Consider the following 27,909-nt stretch of genomic DNA (forward strand, 5'->3'; position numbering starts at 1 on the left):
TCCTAATTAGGACAGGGACCCTCTCCCCAAATTTGTTAACTCCTTAGTTATACTTAGTTGTGCCTTCCTGTTCTTTCACTTAAACTCCTTTTAATGAAATCAGTGTCTTTCATCTGTGACTAGCAAAGGATGCTGCTTTTGAAAAGATAGAATCCAGTTTATTTCTGCCTCCATTTTACATTATTATTGTCCCTTCCTCAGATATCTCTCCCCCCCCCCCCCCCAACCTCTTTTCACTTTTTTGCTTTGCTTTCTAGCTTGGGGGAGCAGGGAAAGGAGTTTTGCCCCTGTGGCTTTTGTTTACAACCAGATTAAAATAGGCTTACCTTTGAATGTTGTTTGTTACTTCCATTTACCCTCTTTCTTTTCATGGGCACTTGAGAGTATGCAATAAGTTTGGGTCTGGGGTTTAGATGTTTCATGGACCACCAGTTTTTCTGTCCTGGCAATTTTTAAATTACATTCAAATATCTACTTATTTTTTCTTAGTTGTCATACCATGAAAGTATGCTCTTTCATCACAGCACTGATTTTAAAATATCTAAGCTGATACACTGAAATTCATTAGAAGCCATAAAACAGCTCTCTAAACTGTTTATTTGATAACAAATTGGTGGATATCTTACATTGACTGGCTTTTCATTTCCATTATATGATGACAAATAAGTATTGTGGCCCAGCAGTTTTATCATGAGATCAGAAAGAAAGATGACTCGATATCGGAAAGACGAATGGATGTTTAGAAACCCATTTTCATATCTTCTGTAATTGTTTCAGTTTTCTGTCATTGCCATTACCGCTAGCTAACAAGAAAGAGTGAAGAGACTATTATAATTTCAGCTTCATTTGCGCATCGAAAATTTTTCTGTCCTAGTAGCCGTTATATTTCCAGAAATACTACACTGTAGAAATGGGTTATGGTGTGTTTCACCTTTTACTACTGTCAGTTTGCCATACATGGGTGGGAATTCTGCTCACAAAATCCAACCACTGGACTTGCCAGAAATTTTGGCACTAGCATCATTATATCCACCCTTCACAAAATTCTCTCTCTTTGTGTGTATGCAGCGTGTGAGGTAGTAAGCTGTAGCTGTTTACAGAACAACTGTATTATCAGTTTAGGGAATGAACAGTTTAAGTGTTTCATTTATATGTGAGATCCAAAGGACTCCCCTGACAACTGCCCCTGCTCTTGATGCATGATACAAGCTGGCCTCTGTTTTTTCTGTGAAAGAATAGAATTTGAAAGGGTGTATACTTGGGTGTAAGCTAATATACAGTCAGCTAGACCGAGACTGTATTTGTGTTCTGCTTCAGCAGAGTAAGCTGTGTGAAGTTGGACTGTTGTTAGTAATAACAAAGTTATTTGCATAGATTGTTCATATAGTTGTTATAGGACACGTTTCCCTTACGTACATGTTCCTGGATAACAGTACAAGTGTGTAGCAGTATCATCAAATAAAAGGTATTTTGATAGTGTCAAATAAAAGGTACTTTCAGGTCATCTATAGATGGTGAAACTGGAGGCAGATGATCCCATCTACTAGTGTGGTTTCACTTCCAGTAACAGTTCCTATCTTGTGTAATTCTTTGAAATGTTACGTGAACTCCTGGAAGAGAATATAAACTTGGTTTCTTGTTATTCCCTCGTGGCTTTTAGTGAGGGCGAAACCCCCAATTTCGTGAAGTAGCTAATCCATGCAGCGTTGGATCACTCAGATTATGAGAGCAGTAACCTTGCAGAGTCTGAAATGCAGAGTAACAAATGTGATACAAGAAGGCTGTGACTATTGCAGCCCCTATTTTCGTTTGAAAGGAGAAGAGCTCAGAAGACACAGCACTGATACACAGCAGGGCTCCTATCCTTGCTCTACTCTACCCTTCACCCCCCAAGAAAACCCTTACAAAATATAGGGGTTTTTTATAGAAATCAAGGACTTCCACTGTTATCAGTAGAGTTCATTTTTTATATTCCTTTTATGCAGCGAAGCGTGATTTAATTTTGTGCTATGTGTAAAAGCTCACAGTTAGGAGGGGAAGTTACTGAGATTTGCTGACGGCCGTCATTTTCTGAGCAGAGCAGGTCAAACAGAAACCTATCGCACTAGAAAGGAGAAAACCTTTCTGTTTTCCTTGCTAAAAATACCAGCTTAGCAGGTAGTTAAGGTTTTCCTAATAACTTGAACAATTATAAACCCCATCTGTAACTCAAGGTATTGTATGTACACTTTGTTGTTGTTTCCTCATGCATTGAGGTGTAAACTTCTGGGGGATTGTTTTATTCCTTTTAGTATGAGGGAGGGTACAGGAAGTATTGTATTCAGTGTAAATGTAGAATAGCTGCTTTGAAATCTAATTAAATTAGTGACCCATGGCTGTGTAAAGTCTAGACCTATTCACAGCAGCATTTCTTACCCAAGAGGGTTACTCCTTACAAGAAAAAAGATCATGTAAGTCAGGCGAATAGGAGTTTTCTTTCTCTACTGATGATGGCTTTGCTGAATATCCTGAAAAATTGAAGTAACTCAGTGCTAGAACAAAGCCTGTATTCATTGGTGTCATTTTCCTCTGTGGCTTTTTTTTTTTACGTAGGGAAGTGTTACCTTAAGTTATGAGCTTGTCAGTAGTAGAGAAGTTTGGATAAACTATTTTTACTATTATAGCTAAGGCAGTGCAATTCTATAAAATTCTATATTAAAAAATACCTTCAGTCAGCTTAACCTTTATGTTGGTAAATTACCAAATTAACCTTAAATGGGTTTAAGAGCATTTTGAGTGTTGTCAGCATTAGCACCGATTTAGCTGATTTTTGAAATTGAGCTGAATGAAGCTTAGATGAGCAATTAGATTTGCGAACTTGAGTAAATCTTTTTAAAGTGCCTGAATGATTTGGCAGCCTAAATATTCTTCTCAAATATAATTTAGGCCTTCAGGAACCTTCTGCTACATTTATTGTGAAATAGCAGTATTGTGCAGATGAGCAAGTGAGCTCACGGACTGGCAGCTGTGTGGCTGCAGCAGAGTGTTTTTCAGCACAAGCGAGGTAAATGGCCCTCTCTGAGCACCACCATCGCTGCGGGCATTGTAAGCATCTTTGAAAATCAGCCCAATGTTGCTGTTGCTATTTCCCTTAGTTCTTGAGTAATTCTGAGAATAGGATTGGGGCTATAAATGATGTAATCGGTTTTGAACATATTGCTGATTTAATCCACTGGCCAAAAATTTAGGTATATTAATCCTGTTCCTTCTGTTCTCATTTCATCTGCTTAAGAAATAAGCAATAGATGATACTCCTGTGCCAAGAGTTTCTGAACAAAGGGCAATGTGAAGCTCTCTTTTCTTCTTTTGATGGTTGTTCCCTTCTTGATAGATTCTACTTTTTACCTTCAGAAGAAAATTATCAGTGAAAATGACAAATGTCCTATTTTCTGATTCTCCAGCAAAAAAACAAACCCAAACAAAAACAACCCACATTATTAGCAGGCTGGTTTAAAGCAGCTGACTCCCTCTCCTGAAGGGCATCCTCTTGGGAAGGGGGTGGCACTGTTCTACAGAGCAGATTGTGTTGAGATTCTTGTGGAAGTCTTCAGTGCTGGGTATTGACCCGTGTTTTAGTGTCCCATAGTATCTCACCCCTGTCTTACTGTATCAGACCAAACATGTGTAGGACCCTTTCAGCAACTTTTGCTTATTGACCAGAGAGCGTAAGTGTGCATAAAGGGGGAAATTAAAATGTGCTGGGGGGGGGGGGGGGGGATATTGTTTAATTAAATTGAAGAACTAAAACATTTTCAGGGTGACTTTGAATTCCTGTCTAGACTTTAGCGTTTGACTGAGTAGAACCTTTCTCTTTGTGAACCATGCTGTCTCCTTGGCATGAAGAAAACCAAATCTGCTTGTTTCTTGCGCCTCTGTTTTTTTTCCACACATCACGAATATAGAAGGTAAATTCAAAATAAATTCTTCATGAATCTAGAGTAGGTGTTTCTATCATGAAGGTTTGTGCAAGAAGGCTTATCTTCATGGGTTTTTTTGTGGGAGTGGTGATGTAAATAAGCCTTAGCAGAGGTAGGAAAGGAAAAGTTAAGCTCAGACTAACTATATTAACATTTGAAAAAAATGAGAAGAAATCCTACTCAGATTTATGTTTCTTGTTCCTATCCTCTAAAAATCTTCCTTGGTGAACCTAAAGCTGTGCAGAAGTTTTCATACATACGTGCCCTAAGAAGATCTACTAAATCACTTGAGTGAGAGATAAGAGAGAAGGTCGTCTGTGTGATGTTAATGCAGCACAATGGTCTGGCATTCATCATCAACACCACAGGCGATATCAGCAAATCATGGGTGGCTGCCATGATCCCAAAACTTGTACCCCAAATGTCCTTTACAACTGATCCATGAGGTATTTCAGGACAAGTGACTCTGATTTAATCTGCTCCAGTTGCTAGTGAAACAGCTAAGAGTAGATGCTGGGCAAACCTAAAATGCTAAAAATACCATTGTCATTGGTAGTGTTCAGCTGCATGGTGACAGCATCCCACATATTGCACAGGAAACAATAAAGAAAGATATTTTGCTTTAATTGTTGCCTGAACTGCTTGTTGGCATTTGAAACCGTGTTTTCAAACCGTTCCTTAAAGTACGTGCAAACTTTGGCCATAGCAAAAGGAGCTTTTCTTCCATGTTTTTACCATGGGGTAAATGTGTTAAATAGATTTCCTAAAGCTTAAGTTCATCAGCCTGTGGGGTTAACCCTCCTCTCCCCAACCTGTTTACTTACAAAGTGCTAAGTCTGTGCTGTGGGGTTGGAGATGGAAAATAACTGGGGGTTACAACCTGTGCACTGTTGCTGCGTGCAGTATGCAAGTCTTAAGTCGCTGTGTCTCTCTCTTGGTGGAGCATATAAAGGAGAGATGCTAACAAGCTGTTCAGAGCTCTTCTTTTCGTGTGACTAATGCGCTCATCTTCTTGCCAAACCTGGGGACAGATTCACCACTTTTTGCTCCACTTCTGCGCCGGCATAGCCTTCCAGTGAGGCAAATGGGAGGACTGTGGTGAATAAAACAAGTGTCAGGTTACCCTGATCCTGGACAAAGATTAATGTGTAGGGTTCAACTTTTCTCATGCACTGGATGACTTGCCCTGATGTTCAGGTTAGGCTAATAGACCTCTGAGGCCCCAGACAGCTCCTTTAGTTGTGGCTCTTAAAACCAGTTCTGGCAGCTGCCTGGCTTTGAGCAAGAAGTGGTAATTACCTGAGCATAAACTAGGGAACTGCATGCGTGCAAACTGGTCTGAGGATGCATTAACTGGAGTCTGTGGCAGGATTGTAGGTGACAGATTTCCTTTTTTCTGATTTATGTCAGACTTGGGCATTTTCTTCTCTATGCTGAGATTTGAATTTCTTCTCTATTTAGAGATTTGATGGAGGGGTTGCAAAAAGCACAAAGTCAGAACTTGTCAGTAGAAGGAGCTGTCCTGAAACTGCTGTCTAGAGCTCTTCCACTAGTCAGCCTGAGACTGGAGGTTGGTTGATAGTGCTGTGGATGGTTACAGGAGCATACAGAAGATTGAACATCTTCATTCTAGATACATGACATCAACTGCTATGGTGTGGAAAGTTAAGAGCTTCTCACAATTGGATGAGTTTCAGGTCATTCCTACTGCCCTGGGTAAAAAAAAAAACTGAGCAAACTGGGAGAACATTTTAAAAGTACTTATTGCCATCCATGATTTTCAAGCTACCTGAGGGTCTCTTACAATTTTGGAATCTGTTGGTCAGAAAAATCTCCCAGTCAGATCTTGTGATATGCCACGGGTGCTTGGGAACGGTCCAGAAGTTCTCACAGCATCGTCTGGGTTACTCATGGAAAACTGCTAATCGTGTTAGCCAAAATATGTTTATGTTCCTTCTACTGGGGACAAGTGGAAGGAAGGTTAATGACTTTTTTTTCTGGGATCAGCTCCAGGATTTCTTCTGCTTTGACAGTCGTCTTGATAACTGCGTTCTGGTAATGAGATGCACAGCTCACTAAACAGAACTTCATTTCTACGCCTGCTATGAAAGACGACTCTTTTGAGCTGAATGTTAGGATTTAAACGGGAGGTGGCATTTATCCAAATGGCCTTTAAGCAGAGGAAAGCAGAAAAGGCACACAGACAGGGCACATCCAGGCAGAAGCAGAGGAGAAAATGATAAAGAGGTGATACAATCAAAAACAGAAAAAAAAAAATCACAGCAAAGCAGAGCTGCCCCTGTTGCAGAACGAGATGATTTTCTATAAGTGAAATTTATTTTCAAAAGATTGTGCATGGACTCTACGTAACAGCCTATGTTCAAAGCAATCCTTCCCGTGGCCTCAGTGGAGAGGGGTAAAGTAGTAACATGATTGTTACATCACGTCCGTTACAAACATGATGTAGGACTTTGTATTCAGAGACACTGTAAGGCGATGACATCTCTTCGGTTATATTGGATAAGGCATGTTGGGGACAGGAGGAAAGGTCAAACAGCTGTGGGGGTATTCTGGGGATCTCTGAAGTGGGTCCTAGCAAGGGAGGCAGAGGGTGTGCTGCCGAGAATTACTAGAACGCTGCACGGTGGAGTGCACTAGATGTTACTGAACAGTACTGTAAAACCGTGGAAGGTAGCATCACTGATAAGGTACTTAATGCTCTCTGTAATTGTAGGATTGTAAGTAGAATAGAGTTCACTTAAGAAACAGAAAGAACAACATTCTTAAGAAAAAGAACAACATTCTCCTCAAAACTGTTGAATGTTCAGCCTTCTGCTGCATCTTTTGTTCCCTTCTGTGCTTTTAATGGTGAATAGTTCCTTATGCTCACACACGAAGTAGGATTTATTCAGGGAGACAAAGGTGTAACGATGACCATTTAAATCATGGCTAACTAAACAGATGGTAAATACCTGTGCTAGTTGGTGACTACCTGATGACTATGATGACCTTATATTTAGGAAGTTTGTTCCAGAAAGCAAAATGACACGTGGTAGAGATTATTAAATACTTACTGTGGCCAGAAGCTGTAATTTGGGTTTTTTTTACATCTGCTGCAATAGCTCTAAGAAGGTAACAATTACAGGTCATTTGCAGGGATGAAAGAGTTGAGGTCTAGGAGCGTAAATGAATTCATCTGGTCTCTCTGCTAGAATAAATTTAGAACTGTTTCAGGAGCAGGTTTGACCTACAGCCTAGTTGTATCATATTTTTATGCTAATAGGTATATTTTGGGTCTTTGTAATAACATTTCTTTTGTAGCTGACATTCTGGTTTTATACCCTAAAAATAGTCTCCTATTGTTAGGAAAACTTTTCGAAGCCTTTTAGATTGCATTTGTAATACGGTTGTTTCCTGGTTTAATGGTGACTCTTGAATAATGTTTAGCTGTTGTCCGTAGATAGAGAGGAAAAGTTGGCTGAAAAAGATAGAAAACGGGCTTAAATGTTTTTGTTCAGAAAATTCTTTGGTAATTACCTTTGGGCTCAGGGACCCATCACTGGATATATGGACTGCCTTTTTTTTTTTTTTTCTTTTCCTGATGCCAGTTCTTTTCTCTTTAGTCAGAAATCCAGTGTAGAGGAAGGCTGTTTGCTATCCACAGCTTACCTACTCAACTTGGAGTGTTTGTGTCTGAGGAAAATATTAATGAAGAACCATTTACTTGAAGCCAAAGTGAATTCACTCCCTCCTGCAGTTTTTTATGAAACTTCTGAAGCATCTGAAACCAGGTTTTCTGATACATGCTGTAAAAGTGTTGTTCCTGTTAGCTTAACCAGCGTGTGCCCTTTTGACAAAAGGAAAATAGCACCACTGTGGATCATCTTCTGCTTTTAAAACATTGCACTTTATTTCTGAGAGGTATCTGTGGTATTTTCATGTGGAAAAAAAAAAAAATCTCTGTGTGTTTCTTCTGTTGGTTTGCTTTTTACTCCTCAATTAATTATAGAAAAAATAAGTAGCAGTGTTAATTATCTTCATTGAAAAAAGTTTTGCAAGCCAGGCCAGTAAACTATGCAAAATCAGCCTCTCCAGCAGTAAATCAAAACTGAAGAACTGATCACATTCTTCTCCACACAGCTATTCTGTGCTTTCTCTGAATGAGATGTAGGTGCAGAAGAACTAGCTCGTTTGGAACAGAAGTACTCAGTTCACAAGAGTGTGAAAGAATGTCAGGGAATGCCAGGTGAACATAAATGGTATTATCCACCCTATGTTGGCTAGTTTTTCCAGCTAGGTCATGAAGAGTTGTTGTGGATTTTTGTGGGTTTGGTTTCTTGTTTGCTTTTTGTAGCTGGCATTCTGTGTTGCAAATTGTGAGCATGCTAAGAATGAACAAAGATGTTCAGCTTTTTAATCTTATCTAGAATTCTGAAATACAATTTTAAGAGATTTATTTAGAGATGTAATAGAGGTTCCGTGATATATGAAGATTGCAGGACCTGGCGTACAATCTGTATGGCATTTTGCTGCTGTATTCAGCTCTTGGTAGACCAAGGTTTAAAGGTATTATTTAAATAAATGGACTGCAATTTTATTGGTTCAAAACACTGAAAGGAAACTTGCAATAATAACGTTGTAGCTTGTCCTTCAGCTGTAAAAACGAAGTCTGGGCACAAATTGCGTTGTTTTGTTGATTAGTTGCTGCAGTTCTCTAATTTTATTAATACTGCTCTGTTTGACTGCTGCTATGAAAGGGTAGGGCTGTCCCAAGAGATTTCTTTTTGCAAGACCAATGGCCACAGACCTGAGCGATTTGATATAGGGAAACAGTTATTTTTTTTTTTTAAATTTTTTTTTTATGCTAGATTGTGTGGCAAAACAGTCAGCCAAACAACAAGAGAAAAGAAATCCTGTTACTTCAAGAAGACTTGTTTAATGACTAGGAATTGGGAAAAGGGAAAGTAACAACACTGGAGAAATGAAAGGGAGTTGCATACAATTTAAAATAAAATAATTTCCTTTTATAGCGAGCTCACTTTCTCAGAGCATCCAGCCAGGGGTTAGACAGAGTTGAAAATGGGGATGTGGAAGTTGGCGGTAACAGTTCGATCTTTTATTACCCAGCCCAGGTGAAAGCTGGGACAAACGGGGCGCTATTCTAACTGGGACTGTGCACACAACGGCCTCAGTTACCCATAACCTGCAACCGCCCCCCTCCTCCTCAGATTGCCTAAGATGCAGAATGTGGCCCAGCCCCTCTGTCGGTTTTGGTATCCTGCTTATCAGCCTCACGTACAGTGCAGCTGAGAACCGTATTCTAGAAGTTCTGATCGGAAAGATTTGGGCGAGGCCTGGGTGGGCACACCCATAAACACCTGGCGTTCTTTATAAAGGCTGAGGTGGGATACCTGCTGAAATCATGTGATGGGCTGGAGAGCTTGCTAAACTTTACAAGTTTTCCATTAATTATTTCCATACCCTTGTTGCCTCATAGCCCTAAATGTGCAATTCTTTAAAAGTCTGTCTCGGTACTGTAGAAATCGAGTTTGTAAACTGTTCATATTTAAGCTAAATATATGACATGTTAATTTCAATATCTATATTATACATAGAAAGAATACAAAAATGTATGCTAAGGAGTGCATGTATAATGCTATGGGAAATAATAAATTTATTTTTTGAAAATGTTTTGCTTATGGAAAACTCTAACCAACAGCTGTGGAGAATGAAGGTCTGTGTCTTTCAGCAGCAGAGACTGAACAGATATCAACGGTGCAAATTTCCTCTTGTTCTGCCCTTTGCATCCTATCACCTCTGCAGGAACAGCACTGAAAACCTGTGCAGAGCCCTATGCAAAATATTTATCCCACGCAATGGCCCATGGCCCATTTCAAGGCATGCCTGTAGGATATTGACATTTATTTGTAATGTCATTTTGCACTGAGAGGTATTTCACCAAGAGTGAGGAGATGATGCATTTCTGCAAAGAGAGTTTTGCACACAGAATTTCTTTTGTGTACCTGTGGGTGGGAGTGAGGCAGGGAATATAAATACCTTTGCAAACTAATCTAAACCACCAGCTTTTTTTCACGCAAGTCGTCACTCAGCGTTTTTAATGACCAAGATAGTACCTACCTGTGCCAGAGTCAAAGCGGTACCCTAGAACGAAAGGTGTTTTTATTGCATTCCCAATTCCCTGAGCCTTAGCTTCCCCACCGATTTGGCTGCTTTAATCGCTGGTGTGTTGATGGGGGGTGGGAAGCAGTTGTGGGACACAATGGGCTCTTACTTCAAAACTTAAGATGTGTAAAACTCAACGTCTTTTTTTTATATATAATCAGTTCCAAATGGACTCTTACAAGGGGAACTTGGAACTGGCTTGGTTGAACAAATTGATTTCTCATGCATGAGAAAGACAAGTTAAACATCCTTGGGAAGGCCAGACATTTAAATTTTGAGAAACAGGCTTTTTATAAAGGGCTTTTGATATGTTAGATTTAGAGCAATGCTGTTGAAATCACCTCAAGGAACAGAATTATTTATGGCAGCTGCTTACAGTACCAGTGTAATGCCACTTTCGCATGTTTTTAATTTTGTCCCTTCGCATGGTCTGTGCTGTGTTAATGATCACCTTGTCATGCTAGCAGTGGAAAACCGTTTTATAAATAAATCCCACTGGTAAGATGAAAGTGTTAACAGAAATACTTCAGTGAAGGCCTTGATTAACTTATACACTCGGCTTGATCACAGTGGAGGTTAGACTTACAATATCTTGTTACCAGGACTAATAAAACCCATTCATTTTTTCATATACTATGTTAATTACCCTTTTACTTTCCCTCATGACACACATAAGCTGATCTCATGTTTTTGTGGAAGACCGCAGTGCCACTTTGTAGATTTCTCCTTGCTGTACTTACAAGTTTATACCCAAACCAATCTTCCCTAATTTGAGAATCTGTGTATTGTATATTGTAATACTAGAACTTCAAGACTGTAGATCGTTACACTTAGGTGCTCAACTTAACCTACTTTTGCTATAAACAGCAGAAGATAGATTTTCTTTTTTTTTTTTTTTTTAATTTCCCCATACTTACTGAAAGCTGTCTGTATAATGTACAGGCATTAAGAAGCACAACTTAAGAATTAAATTTCCAGAATATCTTTCCTCTTTAATTCAAATTCCCCAACTGTAAATTATTCAAGTAAATCACCATACTGCAATATAGTGTACTAGCATCCCGTATTCCATCACCACCGCCTCTCAGAAATGTCAGGAAAACAGGTACGTGCCATGTTCTTGGAAGCCTGGTAGCATTAGGATTGAATAAACTGTGTTAATGAACAAGTCAGGGGTCTTTCAGAAAAGATGTTTCCAATCTTGATTTCCTTCTCCTAAAGCAACATGTGTTGTGTAGATTAGTTTAATTAGGCAAGATCACACTGAGATGGGAAGTAACTCTCAGGTTATATACCAAAGTACAGAGGACTTCATTCCTTGGAGCCAATGACTTCATGCTCCCCCTAGTGCAAGGCTGGCACAGACCTTGGAGTGCAAATACAGGGGGGTGTAAGGAGAGCCTAGGGGTAAAGGGATCTCAGGGTGAAATAGTACTTAAATACACAAACTGCATTCTTTCCTGTGCTGGTCTGTAGAACGCATCAGTGGTTTCATTTCGAATTCATAGAAGTAGCAGAGGCAATACAGGCAGCCCTTGCTTGTTAGCTGCCTTCTTTTGCAATGTGTTTTAATTGTTGGCATGATCATCTGTGCAACACTGGGGAAGGCTGTCACAGAGTAAAGGTAAATTCTGCAAATTAGAGGATTTGACCTGAATCTCACAGTTAGTGGTGAAGTGCTGTCTGTGCAAGGTGAAGTAGAATATGGCCTGTCCTGAAGCAAACTCCTGTGAAACATGCAGATGGAAAAATAAGATGTTAAAGACAGAAGGAGCCTTTCTGTTGAAGATATATATGTCTGTGTTGAAGATATATGCCAGTGTGGTATGTTACTGCAAATGATATTATTTATTTAAAAGAAAAGAAAAGGAAAAAAAGTGAAATGAAGGGAGCTTGGTTGGGTTTTTTTCATGGATTTGTTTTGCAGATAAGTGGATTTTCTCATGTCTGATGACTGAAGTTTCAGCCTTTCACTAGAAGGACAGCAATAGGGTCTCTTTTCTTTACCCAGCTGGCTAGTTTCATAGAAACAAGACTTAATATTTTGGATTCCCTTATTCTTTTTGTCAGACTGGGTTGAAATTGTACAGCTGGTTCAGACGTTGTGGTGGGAAACACGTACACAGAAGCACGCCTGCTGATTTCCTTATTTTGTTTAAAAATGGGACAAAAATCCCTTTGATGTTTATTCTTGTAGATTGCCAGTCTGATTGAATAAAATACAGCAGAGCTGTTATTCTTTCCTGTGCACTGAGTGCTCCCCTCATCTCTACCTGCCCTCCCACTTCATGCTCTTGTTTTTCTTGCACCTTTTCAACACACCTTGAATTGACTTCTCTAAACTTATTGCCTTCTGCTTTTCTGTCTCCATCTTCTCTTTATAATTTCTTTCATAAATTAAATTAGTTGTGCGAACTGTATATTTTTATTAGAGTTGATGGTCTGTTGTTAGGGTTGCCTAACACTTCTCATTATAAAACCCTGTTTTCAGCTACTTCTGTTAATCTTTACTAGTTGGTACTGAGATTCTTTCCATATTGGTTTTTTTTTTTTTTTTTTTTTACTTATCTGGTTTTATTACAGTAGACATGATTCTACATAGGAAATTAGGGGGAAAATGCTGGTTTTATGCAGGCTGTGAAAAAAATTGAGGGTCTTTTCTTTGAATGCTGTCATACATGTATGTTTTGGAACAAGGTATTTTTGGTAAAATATTTACAAATTTGGCTGAGAAATAGGACTATAAAATGCTAAAAATATATATAAATATATATATATATATATATATATTCAGTAGGGACTGAAAGGAGCCTAAAAGCTAAACCTCCAAAGATTTTTGTGTTCACCAAGCAGCTTAAATTTCTCTGCTCCTGAAATGCTTACCTGCTTTCCCAGCAGGGCTGTCGAGGATGCTCTGTGCCAGGAACACTGTGCCTCAGAAGGACTCTGCAGCTGTGGCTGTGGGTAGCTCTGGGCCAGGCTGCGTTTAGGCACTTGAAATGAAAACTCTTGTGCTCTCAGTAATACCTGCGGGTGGTCAGCAAAATGCGGGGGAATGAGCCATCAATTCTGGTTAGAGAAGGGGAAGAAAGTAAATCAGAAAAATTAATTTGACAGCTGAAAGAGTCAAGCGAACCGATGAGAACAAGGGAACGGGAAGCGATGCTCAGTCTGGTTAGGGGAGGAAACTCGCTCTTGCCAATGTGAGAGGAGGGCATAAAGGAGGAGAAACATGGCAAGAGGGAGACTGAACTGGGTCCAGAGGAGGAAGAATGCAGGGAAGAAGCAGAATGGACAAAGGAGATAAAAGGGGAACACTTCCCTGCATTTTGGGACACAGTGTGACTGGAGGTAATTGTGAGGCTGAGTGTCAAACCCAGGGCTTAACTTGTCAAGTTAATTAGACCTGTGTGGGGATACTGGGGAGTCTGGTGACTGGGGCTAGGTAGAAGATACTGGAGCTATGGGTATACCTCCCATCTCCAGTGATGTTACTGTTTCCTACTACTCCATTAGTTTCAATCAGCAGGTGCCTGGGAGGTCAGTCTTGTGGCTCCTCTATTTGTCTGACTCATGAGCTTCAATATAATGTCACCTTATTTGGGTAAGGTATGGATTTCTTCTTCTTTTTTGGAACTTGGAAAATCACACGTTATACATTGCCATCTTCCCCCTCTACCCTTCCCCCTCACTAAGAATATTCATAAGATTGCATCCAAAAGTTAGGAAGTGCAACGCTGATTCAACCTTGTGCTGTATGTATTAAGAAGCAAGCATAAGCTACACTATCACTGTTTGGGTTTTTTTACAGAAGTTCTTTTATCATTCACTAGACAGGGCAGATTTGCTGTGATGATGAGTCAGGAACATACAGTATAGGAAACTATCGTCCCAAATAGTACTACTATCTCAGCTGCAAAATTGATAGTGATAAAGTGAGTGAGACCAGGATCACAAGGACAGACGTGCCAAAGCCATTTAGTGTTGCTCTTGTAATTTGCATTCTATCCCTGCCTCTCCCAGTGAGCTGTTTTGTGCGGGTAAGCAAGTCACTCCAACCAGACTTTGGAAAGGAGGTCGCTAGTTTGCTGAGTGCTTAGCTAGATACCTTGGAGGCATGATTTGCCGGAGTTCAGAGCCCATACAGCTGAGGGCAGAGGGAAATGCATTTTGAATAATAAAGCACTATGGGGTGCCGACTCCTCAGTGAAACAGGTCATAATGTCTCAGATCAGACATCTAAAATCAGTCAGGATTTTTTAGTCTTCATGGCTGTCTACTCTGCCTGCAGAATAGATAGTGCCATTTCTCCTTTCTGTGGACAACATTATAAATATAAGTGATTTGTGAAGCACTCCTTATCATGATGGATGACTGAGAGTCACAGGTTACTTAGCCATTCTGTCTTCCTTGCCTATTTAGAATATTTTAGAATAAGAAAGGTTCAAAGCGATGTAGTAAATGCGGAGAGAATAGAAAGAGAGGTTTCTTCCCAGTGACTGGGAGGGCCCTCAGTGTTGCATAGTTTATGCTGCATTAATATGTGACATACAAATGTTTTCATTTTCGTGGTGCCTTGTGTAAGGAGCACTTACATTCAGCACATTGGTATATTGGGGAGGGCACTCACAGCACTATCTTAGTTTCTTCTCAGCTGAAGAGACACAAACCAATTCCTCAAATGGCTTTGAAGGAAATGAAAAAGCCAAATGTAAAATCTGTGTTAGACAAGTATATCGATATCTGTGCCAGACTTTCTATTGAAGAACTGTGATTACTGATCGAATAATATTTATCAGTCAAAGAGTCTGTGTATATATTCACATTATATGCAAGACTAAGCAGCTCCTACTCCTCCCATAAATTTACTTGGAAAAAGGCCTCAAAGTAATCCATACAAACCATGTTATGATTTACTGATCCACCTGAGTGTGCCAAGGCCTCCAAAAGGGTGGTGTGACTGATGAAGACACAGATGAAGTTGCACATGGCCACCCCACAGATGTCCGGGATAGAGACATACCATCCAAGTCACTTGGACCCTGCTAGAGGATGCCCTGGTGACAGCTAGAAGTTTCCTAGCAAGCCTTGACCCAGCTGTTACACATTTAGATGACAGTTGTACGGAGATGGCAGAGCCTCGGGTGTTTCAGTAAGAGAGATAAATAACCCAGAGGATTTCCAAAGAGGTGTGGACCTGCCCACGTGAAGGGAAATGCCCTGGCTCACTAGAGGTGCAAAATACAGAAGTCACCTAGGAGGCAAGAGCTGTGTGAAAGAAAAAGGAGGCAAGTTTTTTTTTTTTTTTAATGTGAAATGTGAACATCAGGTTGGGAAGAAACACTGACTCCTGATACTAGAAATGCCTCAGCCACACTAGGGCTGATTAGGATCAGCAAGCCTTTATGTTGACCCCCACTTTTGGTTCTATGCTTTGTCTCGTTTCGGAGTATTTCTGAAAGAAAGTCCAGAAACCAACTCGCTCTCAAGTGAAATCATTGGTGCATCATCTTCCCATGTTGAAGAGCAAATGGTTCTCTCATGGACTGAAAATGCTGTTGAAAAATTGTTCCAAGAGGTATTTTCTGTTCAGGATTGAGTCTTCCTGCTGCGCTTAATTTATCTGTTAGATACCTGCAGGAGAACTGTCCCGAAGTGATCCATAAGCACTGAATCATTGAACAGGAGGTCCCTGGCAGCACCTGTAACCACAGTTCAAGGGTCAGGCTGACATTTTTCATTGGAATGTCAGAAAACTGTGTAGCACCAGCTCATACTACACAGCATCGAAAGCAATTTGCAACAGGCATTGGAAGGCATTTGGATCTTGACAGGGAAAGAAAAAAAGGAAGAACATCCTCTCAGTCATTTGTAACTCGTGCCCTTGCAGTGTGAATGTTTTGTGGTCCTGGTAGTTTCCAACATTACAGTGCGTTTGCAAACTTAATGATATTTGTCCGGCATTGTGTATCTGTGTGTGTATATGTCAGCAAAAATATAAAAATAATGTGAGCCATTCGTTACGCACAAGTTTCACCTCAGAGAATGTCAGAGTAAGACAGACAGTCTGGACTATATTGGCAGCTCTTGATGTAAGGTTTTTGTTGGTTTTGTTTTCCATCAAGTGTTCATACAATGAACAGTTTCTGTGGGGTTTTGCTTTTTTGGATATATGCTCTTGCATGCTGAGGAAATGGTTTAGAAAATTGACCAGTAAAGAAGCTGAGAATAGATCATGAGCCTTTTTGACATAAATTATTATACAACAGATTTATGGCACTTTCTGTAAGAACAATTTTACAGTCATTTCATTTCAAATGTCACCCTTTTTTAATAAGTACTGTGAAACAAAGATAAAAATTAAATATAAATCATCTTTAAAACAGTCTCTTCTCATACTATTTCATTATAAGGTATCAGAACAGATAGGAAGACTGAGTTGCCGAGGTTCCCAAGTTGCTTTTTGCTATTCTGCTCAAAAATACCTGCATTCAGTAAGTCACACGTGCACCTGAATCAGATGTTTTGTAGTAAGTTAGCAAGCGTCTTCTCTACTCAGATGTGCTCAATAGCCACAGCTTGCTGGAATCTGCAACTCTGCCTTGTCCCACCCTTCAGAGCAGAACTGCTGGAAGAAGGACGAGGCATACGAATGTAAACTAACGTTCAGGAGAAAATGTAGAATAAGATCAAAACATATTGTAACCTAAGTGGCCTTGAGTAGTTCAAGTTTTTATATGTTTATTAGAAAATTTTCCAATAATCTAGAATTATATTTCAGTAATTCAAAAGTGAAGTTTGCTTAGCAGTTGTCACCAGCCGTGACAAGCATTTCTCTACAAGGGTTATAGTACCAGGAAAATTAAGTATAGTGTTGCGTCAGTACTCGTGTAGAAATACGTAGCATTTTTATGCCTGTATCCGTGTCTTGCAAAAAATTCTGCCAACATACACTTAGTAATTCAGATTAATTGGTTTAATTAAAGAAAAAGGAGAGAGAATTACTGCATTGCAACTCATAATTGCCGTAGCAAGATTTATTGGTGTGTATGGTACTTGTTAAAATCAGTGACTTTTGCAGTGGGAACTTTATATTACTTATTTCTTTCTAAAGAATTACATTATATATGAATGTGTAACCACTGTGGCTTTTTACGTCGCCTTCCCAAATTTATTTCAACACCTTACAAGCTGTTCTCAGCCCACTTATACAATATTAGATCGTCACATGGATGAAGGAACCGTTTCCGTTGTAGAATACAATGCCACTAATTAAAGTTGAAAGTGAATGGACTGAATTAGAATCAGCTCATCCATCAAAGACTGGCTACTGATTATTTACTGACAGTGCTTCATTTAGCTCTATTAATTACACAGTGGCACCGTTATGTAAAGGTTATGAGTTGTTATACTCTTGAAAATTGAGAAAGAATACGTGAAAAATAATTGTATGCGCTCAGCGCTGGAGTATGAAAGCAGTAAATGTTAATGGAGTGTTCATGTGAATAATCTATTAAATGTTATTTTCTTATCAGCATTTGAATTGGAAGTGAGTAAACAGGACAGCAGCTTACGGAGCTGGATAGGCTCCTTGTGCAAGCTGTGATGGTCACGGCTATGACTCCATAGCAGTGAAGGAACACCTGCCCTTCTATTACTGCTTTAAAAGTAGCTTTTATATATTTGAGTATTCTGCCCAAATTACATTGGTTTTCAGGTATTGTGGGGAGAGGAATTTTGTGTACAGTCTTCTATATCAATTACTCACTCTTTCCTTATTCCTTTATCTCTTAAGTAACAAACTTTTCACCACCATTCTCCAGATACTATTCTAAAATTCCAGCCGTGATACAGAGATAAATGTCTCCTGTGATGCTACAGCAGAGGTGTAACATACATCTTGTTCACATACATCTTCATCAGTCCTAGGGAAAAAGTTCATTAGTTGGAACATGCCAGTAACAAGAGTCTTCAGTTGTGTTTAGTCCTAGAGATACTAATTTTGTAACTGTATTTATCTTTATTTTTCCAATAAAAATATAACTGGAGTTAAAAAACATACTCACATTCTCATGGCAGTGTTTTAAACAACTGAATAATATTTTTTTACCTTTTCAAAAGGAAAAGCAAGAGTTCTGTGGGTTTATGCAGGGGGTATTGGGTTTTTGCTGTTTAAATTGGAACATGGCTTGGGGGGGAGGTTCTGCAAAAGCGGTAATGCAAGTGGTAAAGTCCAAACGCTCATTTCCTCTGACAGATCTGTGAGCTGTGGTTGTTTTGTAATAAAACCCTTCATGTACAGGAGGCATGGCTTGCATGGGAAAAGCTTATGTGTGCATATATACATTTAAAAAGGAAAAAAAAAAAACACCCTAGTTACTGAGTTGAAAAATATTGTTCTGTTCACATTCCAAAAAAGGGCTTGAAAAGATGATGAATAGCTTTTTTGTTCAAGAAGGAACTTTAATTTTCTGCTCCGTCCTGAGCTGTAAGTTTCCGTCGTAATCAGACATGTTATTAACTCAGATCTGTTTATAATCAAAGTCAAAGCTGAGAGCAGTGTCACTGCCGCTCCACTCGGAGACTGCAACTATTAAGAAATTAGTTTTGATTAGTTTGTTTTGTAATAGTGTTGTGTTTTGACATCGTGTTGCATGATGTCAGGAAGGGCCCCTTTTTAAAGTCATCCTGAAAAAGCACGGCTATGAAACAGACTCCAGCAGGGAAATGGAAAACAGATGAAGTAGTTGTACGTCATCTAGGGAATGGTATTTCTCGAGAGGACAGAAGTGATCTAATCGCCTTTGATTTTATGAAACGCTATAAAAAGGAATCTGCTTATATATTAATTTTTACATGAATGGACATTTTAGAAAGTGGAAAGTTTGATGTCTGTAACTTAAATAGACACGGTGCAATGAACAAGCACCCCCTCAAGAGCCATCTGCCAACTATCGGATGCAACAGTTACCGTTTCTGCATTTTCTGGGGTTTTTTTTTTTTGGTTTTACTTCTTAGTTGTCCTCTTTTAATCATAGTGCCCAGAAGGATGATAGCACTGTAACGTTATTTGTGGAGACCAAGTGGGTATGAACACCCCTTTACTTTCTCTCTTCTGATACCGCTTTTCTTCCATCCTGTTGTTTTTCTGGTGGCAAGACACCTGCGTGGTGCCTTGCTGTGGGGTTGCACAATTCCTGTCTAGCTCAAAGTGGGACATACAAGCAGGTTATTTCACCATAAGAAATTCAGTTTCTAACCTCACTTTATTTACCAGCATATGTAACTTATGTTGGGCCAGTGGGATGATTATTTTTTTTTTAAATTTGAAGGCTTTTTTAAGTTTTGTGAAGCCTGTACATAGATAAACACCGTATTTTAAGTAAAAAAATAAGCAATGCCTCACTCAGTTCTCTTGCATTTTGTATGTCTAGAATAGGGGCAAACTCGATTATTGCTTAACACCAAAAAGAAGAAAACGTTCAATGCCACAAGGAGTGATTAGTGATTCAATAGTTGAAATTTTCCATTTGCAAATCTAATATTACAGGTATTAGTGACTGCGATGCTGGATCTGCCATCATTCAGATGGGAACCTGATCTCTTGCTTGATATTCATCATCTTGTTAAGGTGATGTATCAGAAAACCTGAGCTAGATCTCGAGTTTTGTCAAGCAATCATTCGGTGAGCTTTGTTGATTTAAATGTCCATGCTTGGCGCTGAAGCAAGGATGCTACCTTCTTTTACCAGGCTGTTAGGAGGTACTGGATTGATAGCGTGGTACCTAGGCAGGCAGCACTTTGTGCAAAAAAGTAAAAAATATTTTACCAATTTAGAGTACACCTGGTTTACCTAAGACACTTTCTGTAATTTCAGTTGGAGAACTTACTCTGTATGTTTTCCTTGAAAACATCCGTGCTGTTGGTACGTGTTCTTTGTGAGGCTTTCTCTCAGGACTATTACACTAAGCTTCCTTGCAGTTTTACTTCTCTTTATGTTTGTTCGGAACACAGTACGCAGTTACAAAAATTGCATTACTCTTTCATCTAAAATTAACTTTAGTTAACAATTTCCACTATAAAACCAATTACAAAATGCTTTGTTAGGCAAGGAACATGTTCTGCTTTTCTGTTTTGTCTATATTTTATCGTGGTGGTTCTTAAACTCTGTGTATGTGCTCTTAATACATCCTTTCAGTTCCCCATAATATCACAGAGGCTTTAACAGAGAACAATTGTGCAGTTGGAGGACACGTAATAGGCTACTAGAAGAAATATTTACATCTGGCATGATCAAAGCTTTTGGAGTATATGAATGTGTATGTGGGAGGTCTAATTTTTATGTGGGCGGATTCACAAAGACTAAAACACTGCAGTACTTAACCCCTTTCCCTTTATGAAAATTCAGTTTCTCAAAATGAAAAAAACATGTAGTACCTGATTCTTATCTGTTGTTTTTCATTTCAAGGAGTAGTATTAATTCTTCTGCTTGTAACTACTTGTTTAAGGCACAGAGAATTTTTTGCGCTTCAGCCCCTGTAGTGGCCTATGCAGTAAGATGCTTATCTTGCTCGTGATGGTTTTGCATGTTGGAACATATACATGTTTTAGAATTTAAAAACTGATAATTGTAACACAGTTTTGATAGTCTGTAGAACTGTTGTGGTAGAAGCACTACTGTATTTTCAGTGTTTGGTAATCACTGCCTCTTCAGGTTCGATTTCTGCTGGTTTAGTTCCTGTGGCAGTAATCGCTGTGAGCAGCTTCTAGAAATCCAACGTTTGAAATCTTTTATTCAGTTTCTTTAAATAGTTACTTACATTAGGAAAAGCTATAAATACTCAGTCATTTGAATCATCCCTGTTAGTATTTTCTTCACATGACTGTGATGGGGAAGCTTTGGATTATAGCTGACCTGAGCTAACAGCTTGCTGAATGGGGAGGTCTCGCTCTCCCTTGGGCCTCTTTCCTTCCCCCCCGCTGCCCTGTGATCCTCCCTTCCCCGGCTCCCAGCTGTACCAACTCTGACTGCAGGGGAACCAGCTCAGCTTGCCGGCCGAGCAGAAGAACCCACACCCCGAGTTGAGGTGCGTGCCAAATGCATATGCTGCTATTCTCAGCTTTAATTTACGAGGTGATCAGCAGAGTACCTGAGCTGGCTGGAGGTAAGCATCAGGAGCCCGTGGCCCGAGGGGGCTGTGCGGAGAGGAGAGCCACCTGCCCTTTTTGCCCCTGGTGAACTTCCAGCTTGCTCAGACCACATTCTGAAGTCATAGCGTGAGTCATGAACACAGCATCGTGTGTAATATGTGGCTTCTTGAAAATCAGCCCTGGTTTGCAGGCAAATGATGATGTGAGGAGCATTTCTTGTAAACAGTTAATACATCAGTGAAGACACACACGTTTCTTTTTTGAAGAAGATGGTACTTTGTGGGTATCTTAAAAGATTCTGTACGTGCTGACAGCATCCATTGCTGTTACTTAAAGACCTGGCGGTTATCAAGGCAATAGAACATTTTCTCCTCTGAAAGCGTTTTTTAAATCACGGGTACGTATGTACCTTTGCTTGCCGATATTTATCTGTATTGCTTCAGCACTCCAAGCTTAGGGAGTTGATACATCTTTTTTTGATACTTGCTCCATCTCTTTGTTGTCCTCGTGGCAATGGGTAGTCCCCAAATCTGATCTTGAACTATCCTAGCATCAAATTTGTGTGAACCGGTATCAAAGTCAGTTAATGTCAGTGTGCTCTGTAAGCAACGGCAGCTGGGGAAGCGGTTCAGAAACGATGGAGCCGTTCCTGATGCTCTGAAGTAGAGGGATGGGATGGGCGGGTGGAAGTGAAAATTCTTCATCTGCCAGAGTTTGATCTGTTGTTGAATCTCTGGGAGCACCTCGGGTACCAGGAGGTTGCCATGCTAGCTTCTCTAGCACAAAACACAAGGTAGGCAGGCTCTTACCCAAATTTTGAAGCCTAAGTTTCAGCATTATCGAAGTGATGTTGCTTTGGTTTTCTTGTTTTTCTCTTGTCTTAATGTCAGAACTGATGGCAAGAGTTTGGTTGATCAGTTAAATGGTGTCTGCAGTTCACAGAAGGGAATCTTTTGCATCCATACCGTGTTCAGGGTCTTCACATTTTTCCTGTGTGTTAATCTCCTTCATATGTTTTTCTTGTATTTTTTTTTCTCTTCTTTTTAAAAAACAAAACCAACCCTTACCATTTCCTTTGTTGCAACACAAGGATTCCCTACGAGATGGCTGTGCTATGTGAGCATGAAACTGCCTTTCCTTCCGTGTCACGCTGTTGAAGAAACTGCTAGCAAGCAAATTCAGCCTGAGCAGTACCTCAGCAGTACTTGTTTTGCTACCTCTTGGTAGTTTTTGGCATGTTCATGTAATAACACAACTAGAAGCCCCAGTACATGTTTCAGTGCATTTCTCAGTAGTCCAGTGTTCTCATTCACAAAGACAGCATCACCATGTTTATATTTAAGGAGTCTAAATCTTAAAAGGGAAAAAAGGCCCCAGAAAATGGCAGGTGTTTTAAATATCTGCAGTTGTATCTATAACCAGTCCTCTGAAGCAGCAGCTAACTTCAGGAAGACAGCAGTGGGAAATAACGCGTTTGGGTTTTAGCTCCCAGCATCACCTGTTTTACTAAATATTCAAATACAAATAAAGTGACACAAACAAGAGACGTTATACAAATACTGACAATTGTGGGCATTCAGTAATCACCACCAAAACTCCAAAGGATCATCAGAGTTCAGAAGAGCTGGGTTTGAAATGTTGCATTTTGGAAGCGGTTGTAACTGGGATGTTTGTTTCAGGCTCAGAACCCCACGCTCGTTTTGATTTCTATTCTTCCAGCTCTGAGGATTGCCAGTGTTTCTGAGGTCCCCACGGCACTTGAATGAAACTGCATTTTCTACCTGAGCCTAAGCAAATCAAACCAGAGAGGACAACCATTGTACCCATTCTTTAGAGTATCAGACTTGTACCAAGCAAGGCATAGCAACAGAGAAAGCAATTTAAAAAAAAAAAAAAGTTGTGAAAAGAAAGGTCAGCAAAAAATACCTAAAACCCCCAATACCTGAAATAAATGGTGTGGGAATGGAATGTGGCCCTGCACCCCTGCAAGCTCTCCCTCACAGACAAAGCTGAGGGATGTCCTGGTACAGTGATAAGTCCTGACATGAAGAAAACAGACCTGAACATTTGATTTTAGTGTCTAGCAGGGAGAAACCGCGTATGTAACGTTATTAGTGTCACCAAGAGATTGACTGCCTGCCTTCCTGTTGCTTGTTCAAGGAGATTTCCATTTACCCTCATCTAACTCCAAGATAAAGAAGGGACCATCTGTTCTTTCTCCTTCACTCCCTTCCTTACTACAGTCCTTTGTTCTCATGCTCTCAAATACTAATTCACCCTGCCCAGTGCCCTCAGTACATTGCCCGGTCTGTCAAATACCGGGTACCCATCTTTCCGTCGGTCTGTTTTGCCCTTAGTTGTTCCCTCTACGTCCGTGTTCGCTGGCACGCGTATTTGCCTGGGCCTGGTAGTTTACTGCACATTTCTCTGCTGTGCCAACGTGCTCTAGAAAACCTGCAGCTGGCGTGAGGCCCCGGGAGGTGTTACAGAATAGAGGTCCGTGCTGCAGCTCCGAACGTGGGTGGTGAAGGACAGGTCTCGGCTGCGCTGCTATGCCGCTTTCACTGTCAGTAATCGTTGTCAATAATCGTTTTCCATCGTGAGAAACAATTAAATACACTCAGACGCAGAGCGTAAGGTCTGCCTCCCATGCCTGTATGGATGTATGGATTTTTATCGAATAATTCTGACTCTGTTGTGTTGTCTGCTCGCAAAAGGCAGCCTTCAGGAATGACATGTCCATATGATATCAGTAGTTGGAAGACAGACCGCTCCCAGTTGTTCATTGGCTGGTCACTTGGACTAGGATGAATTTTGCCAATATCCATTTTACAGTAACAGGGATTTTACAGGGGCTTGTTCATTAGCGCTTCTCCTCCGGTCCTCTTCCCACATCCCCATGGAAAAAAAGAAAAACTGCATTAATGTTACCGGCGATGAAACCCGTCCTTGTGAACACAGTTGTTGGAGCTCTCGTGCAAACGGCGCTTCTGGCATTTTTATGTGCTCCGTTACCGAGGGCAGCCCTAGGAACCACGTGGTGAAAACAGCATCTGCCCAAATCGGAGCAGTGGGGACGCTGAGGGAAGAAACACGGTGTGGATGACAGCCTTGTGTACAGTTCTGGCATGACCTATGTATAAATACAGCTCTGTGACGGTGTTGTAAACGTGTCTGCCTTTCCCTGTGACATCTTCTCCAAGCCTGTCTTGCATGCTTGGTCCCTCTTACACGTGTGTGCATGTGGCTCGTGTGTGTGTGTGTGTATATATATGTATACCTTACTATATGCAAAGAGATTGCACACCAAATAATGATTCACTTTATATCCCAGCCCTTTAAAAACACATAATGTGCTGTAGGTTTTGAGTTCCAGTGAAAACATCAAACTAGATCTGAGGCATAGCTGCCGTTTTGCAAAAATAGTCACCGTGTAATAGTGTCAGAAGTATCTCTGGAGACGTTTCTAACAGACATCTTTGTATATTTAAACCCAAATTAATGAGTGTCACTACATGGGCAGGAAAAAATATGGAGCATCATCATTTTCAGTTGCTTCGTGTATTATTTTGGAATTGAGAAAAGGCCCCAAGTGACACAGAAGCAAACATTAATCTAACTTGTTTGCAGTATAATTCATCATTCTAAATGTGTTTGTGTAAATTCAGCATCTGTTTTCAAGAAATCACTTTTGTGCTGATTTTATCTGAAAATGTTTATGGTCTTGCTTTACGTTGTTACACATATTTTCTCTCCACAGAGTTTGCACTTCGGATAGTGAATGCTCCGATGGCCTTGGATTTAGCATTTGGTATACTGTGTGAGCTGCTCCAGCGGTGGGGGGAAATCCATGCCGGAGTGCCCATCCTGCTGGAGTGGCTGCTGGGAGACAGCAATCTGAAAAGAGACTTGGAGACTTCAGCCCCGGTAATTTTAACCACCAGTTGCTATCTCATGTTGGGACTGCTACATTTCTGCAGTCTTGTGGTGGGAGTAGAATGAAACATCTCATCTGATGAAGCCTGATGATCACTAGTCCAGTATTAACTGATTTACAATTTAAAAAAAAAAATCACATGGACAGTATTTAGAATAAAAGTAGAGTTTGATGCCTGTTTCCTGGCCATATCAGCATAGAATTAGAGAGACCAATAAGCAAATATTGAAATAAATCAAGAGTTACTTAACAAGTCATTGTTGACTGGGACATTTTGAGGCTGTAACTAACTGATGATGCAGATGATGGCTTGCCTTGAATTGAAACTGCCGCTGTGGTGCCAGCACACCTGGCATTAAAGAACAGTGCTCTCCCAACTGCTGGCTTGTCCAGAGATGCCGTTTAAACACTTGGTAATTTTGTGCCATCTTCCGTGCGCAGAGCACACGCAACAGCCTCGCTCACATCAGTCATTGTCTTCAGAAGGATTTTTATGTCAAGAAAAACTTGGCCACGCTGCTTCTGTAAAACTTAATGCTGTATAATGCCCTGCGCTCTCTTGGGCTTGAAAAGACTGTAAAAATCAAAATAATGCTGGAAGGTGAACCGGAAGGAGCGGGAGCGGCTCCATCTTTGAGGAGTTTGTTGACAATTAATATGACCCATGAAACATATTATGAGTCTTTTCTTAAGCCTGTGGTTTAGGTGTGCCTTTCTGATGTTTCACTGACTGATAACAATTTTCCTTTTTCATCTAATCCACTCAAAAAGCTCCATGATACAGCAAATTACCATACTGGTTACAGAGAGGTCTCTGTGAAATATAAGACAGTTTCACAGGGGAAGGCAAGCACATGTTACGGATTAGGACTACTATTTACTTCCACTGTTTCCCAAGAGTTATACCATAACTGCCTGATTTTTGAAGGTAAAATTTCTTTGGCAAAGTAGGAACTTTTTTTACTGCATTTTCTCAAACCTTTGGAAAAATGCATATGAATTTTTACCTTTTTTTTTTAATATAAAGAAGTTGTTCTGTAACAGCCTCTATTGTCATTATTTCTCTACGTATCTTCTTTCATATCTTTTATAATTTTCTTACTATTATCACGACCACGAGTAATTTTCTAATCACTGTTGTTTTTCTTTCTGTTAAGGAAGAAGATGATTACCTGTTCGATAAAGGGGAAGTGAACTTTTGGGCCGAGAAGTTGACTCATGCCAGACAACTCAGTAAGCACCTTTTACAGCTTGTATCAGTGACTCATCTAACTTTACCAGATCACGGGGAACTTAATCAAGTATCGAGAACAGCACTGGACCAAGCCCAGCTCATCGGACACCTTCTTAGAGCGCTACCTCCAACTCCAGAATTTTCTAAAACTGCAGAGTTCACAAGATTGACTATTCAAAACGAAAGAGTATCAGTCTGCCTTAAAATACTGGATCTGCTGAAGTCTGGTGATACTTGCAGAAATGAAAATCTGGAGAAGTAAATTACTAGAAGTTCATCTTCAGGGAGCTGCGGACATGTTACTGGATGGGCAGGGAGCCTAAGTTCTAACGCTGTTCAAGGAATAAGGGGTTGCTCTAATGACCTTGGTAAACCTGCACAAACTATTCAGTATTTGGGCTAAGACCACATTTTTTTATATATGAGTCCATTGATTGATTTTTTTTTTTTTTTTTTTTTGGTCAGATGTGCTGTGGGAGACTGTTCCTTTTAAATGCATTTGCTAATTTCATTCAGCTGAGCATGGTTTATTACAGCTCCTGTAGGAAGTAAAGCAGCTAAACCCAGTATTTTCCGTTCATCCAGGTGCAGGCCACCTGTAGTTGTGCTACATTTCATCCCACGTTTTTACCTCCTGTATTTTAATAGCAAGAGAAAGTTGAATCTTTTTTTGTCTCCTTTCAAGATGTAGAATGGTAATTATTAAATCAATATGGTATTTTTTAACTTATGTGTTTCTAAATGAAAAGAAACAAACCTTGGCTTCTCTGTCCATGACCATTTTTAGACTACATTTTTAACTTTCCTGGGTTTTCCCCTGGAGGAAGGATTCTTTGGTAGTAACCTCGTTTTGCACATGGAAACAGCATGAGTTAGACTGCTGCATGCCTCTCTTTCCCTGTCAATCAAGTAACTGCTCGTAAAAAATCGCTCTCCAATACAGACCGCTGTGTTCAACACCGAGCGGCTGTTCCGTGGCGGACACGGAACTTCACCTTCACTTCACACCCCCTTGCTCTGCAAGGGGCCTTGGAAAGCGAGGTCCTGGGCGGTGGAGCGCGGCCCCCAGCCGCGATCCCCTGTGCCCCCCTGGCCCTGGGGGTGCCGTCGCGGCGCTGCGGTGGGGCGGCCGTGGGGAGCAGCCCGAGGGCTCAGCGGGGGCGTCGTCTGCCACGCGGAAACGTTTGTCGTGCTTTGCAGACGTATTGTGCTGGGTGCGTTTGCGTATGAAAACGAGACGTCGACACTACGTATTTATGGGAAAGGGCACGTCATGCTCCCTGGGCCGAGGGCCGGGCCTTCCCGCGCGTGGCCGGGACAAAGGAGTGCGCGGTCTTTTCGGCCGCCGGGGAAGAGCGACCCGTCTAGCGCAGGGCGGGCGGGCGGCGCTCGGCCTCTCCGCGGAACCCTCCGTGGGCGCAGCTCGGCCGCACGGCTCCATGGCGGCC

General features: G+C 40.6%; 1 protein-coding gene across 1 annotated transcript in view; it reads left to right on the plus strand.

The window, feature by feature from the left end:
• THADA (THADA armadillo repeat containing) overlaps positions 1-26,723 on the plus strand; it is a 164,248-nt gene extending 137,525 nt beyond the window's left edge. Inside the window, exons 36-37 of the mRNA XM_086460579.1 lie at positions 25,051-25,217; positions 26,385-26,723. Coding sequence (XP_086316705.1) covers positions 25,051-25,217; positions 26,385-26,723 — 506 coding nt within the window. The remainder of the gene's footprint in view (positions 1-25,050; positions 25,218-26,384) is intronic.
• Positions 26,724-27,909: the final 1,186 nt, after the last annotated feature.

Source organism: Leptosomus discolor, chromosome 2 (assembly GCF_034619465.1).
Source record: "Leptosomus discolor isolate bLepDis1 chromosome 2, bLepDis1.hap2, whole genome shotgun sequence".
Taxonomy (NCBI): domain Eukaryota; kingdom Metazoa; phylum Chordata; class Aves; order Leptosomiformes; family Leptosomidae; genus Leptosomus; species Leptosomus discolor.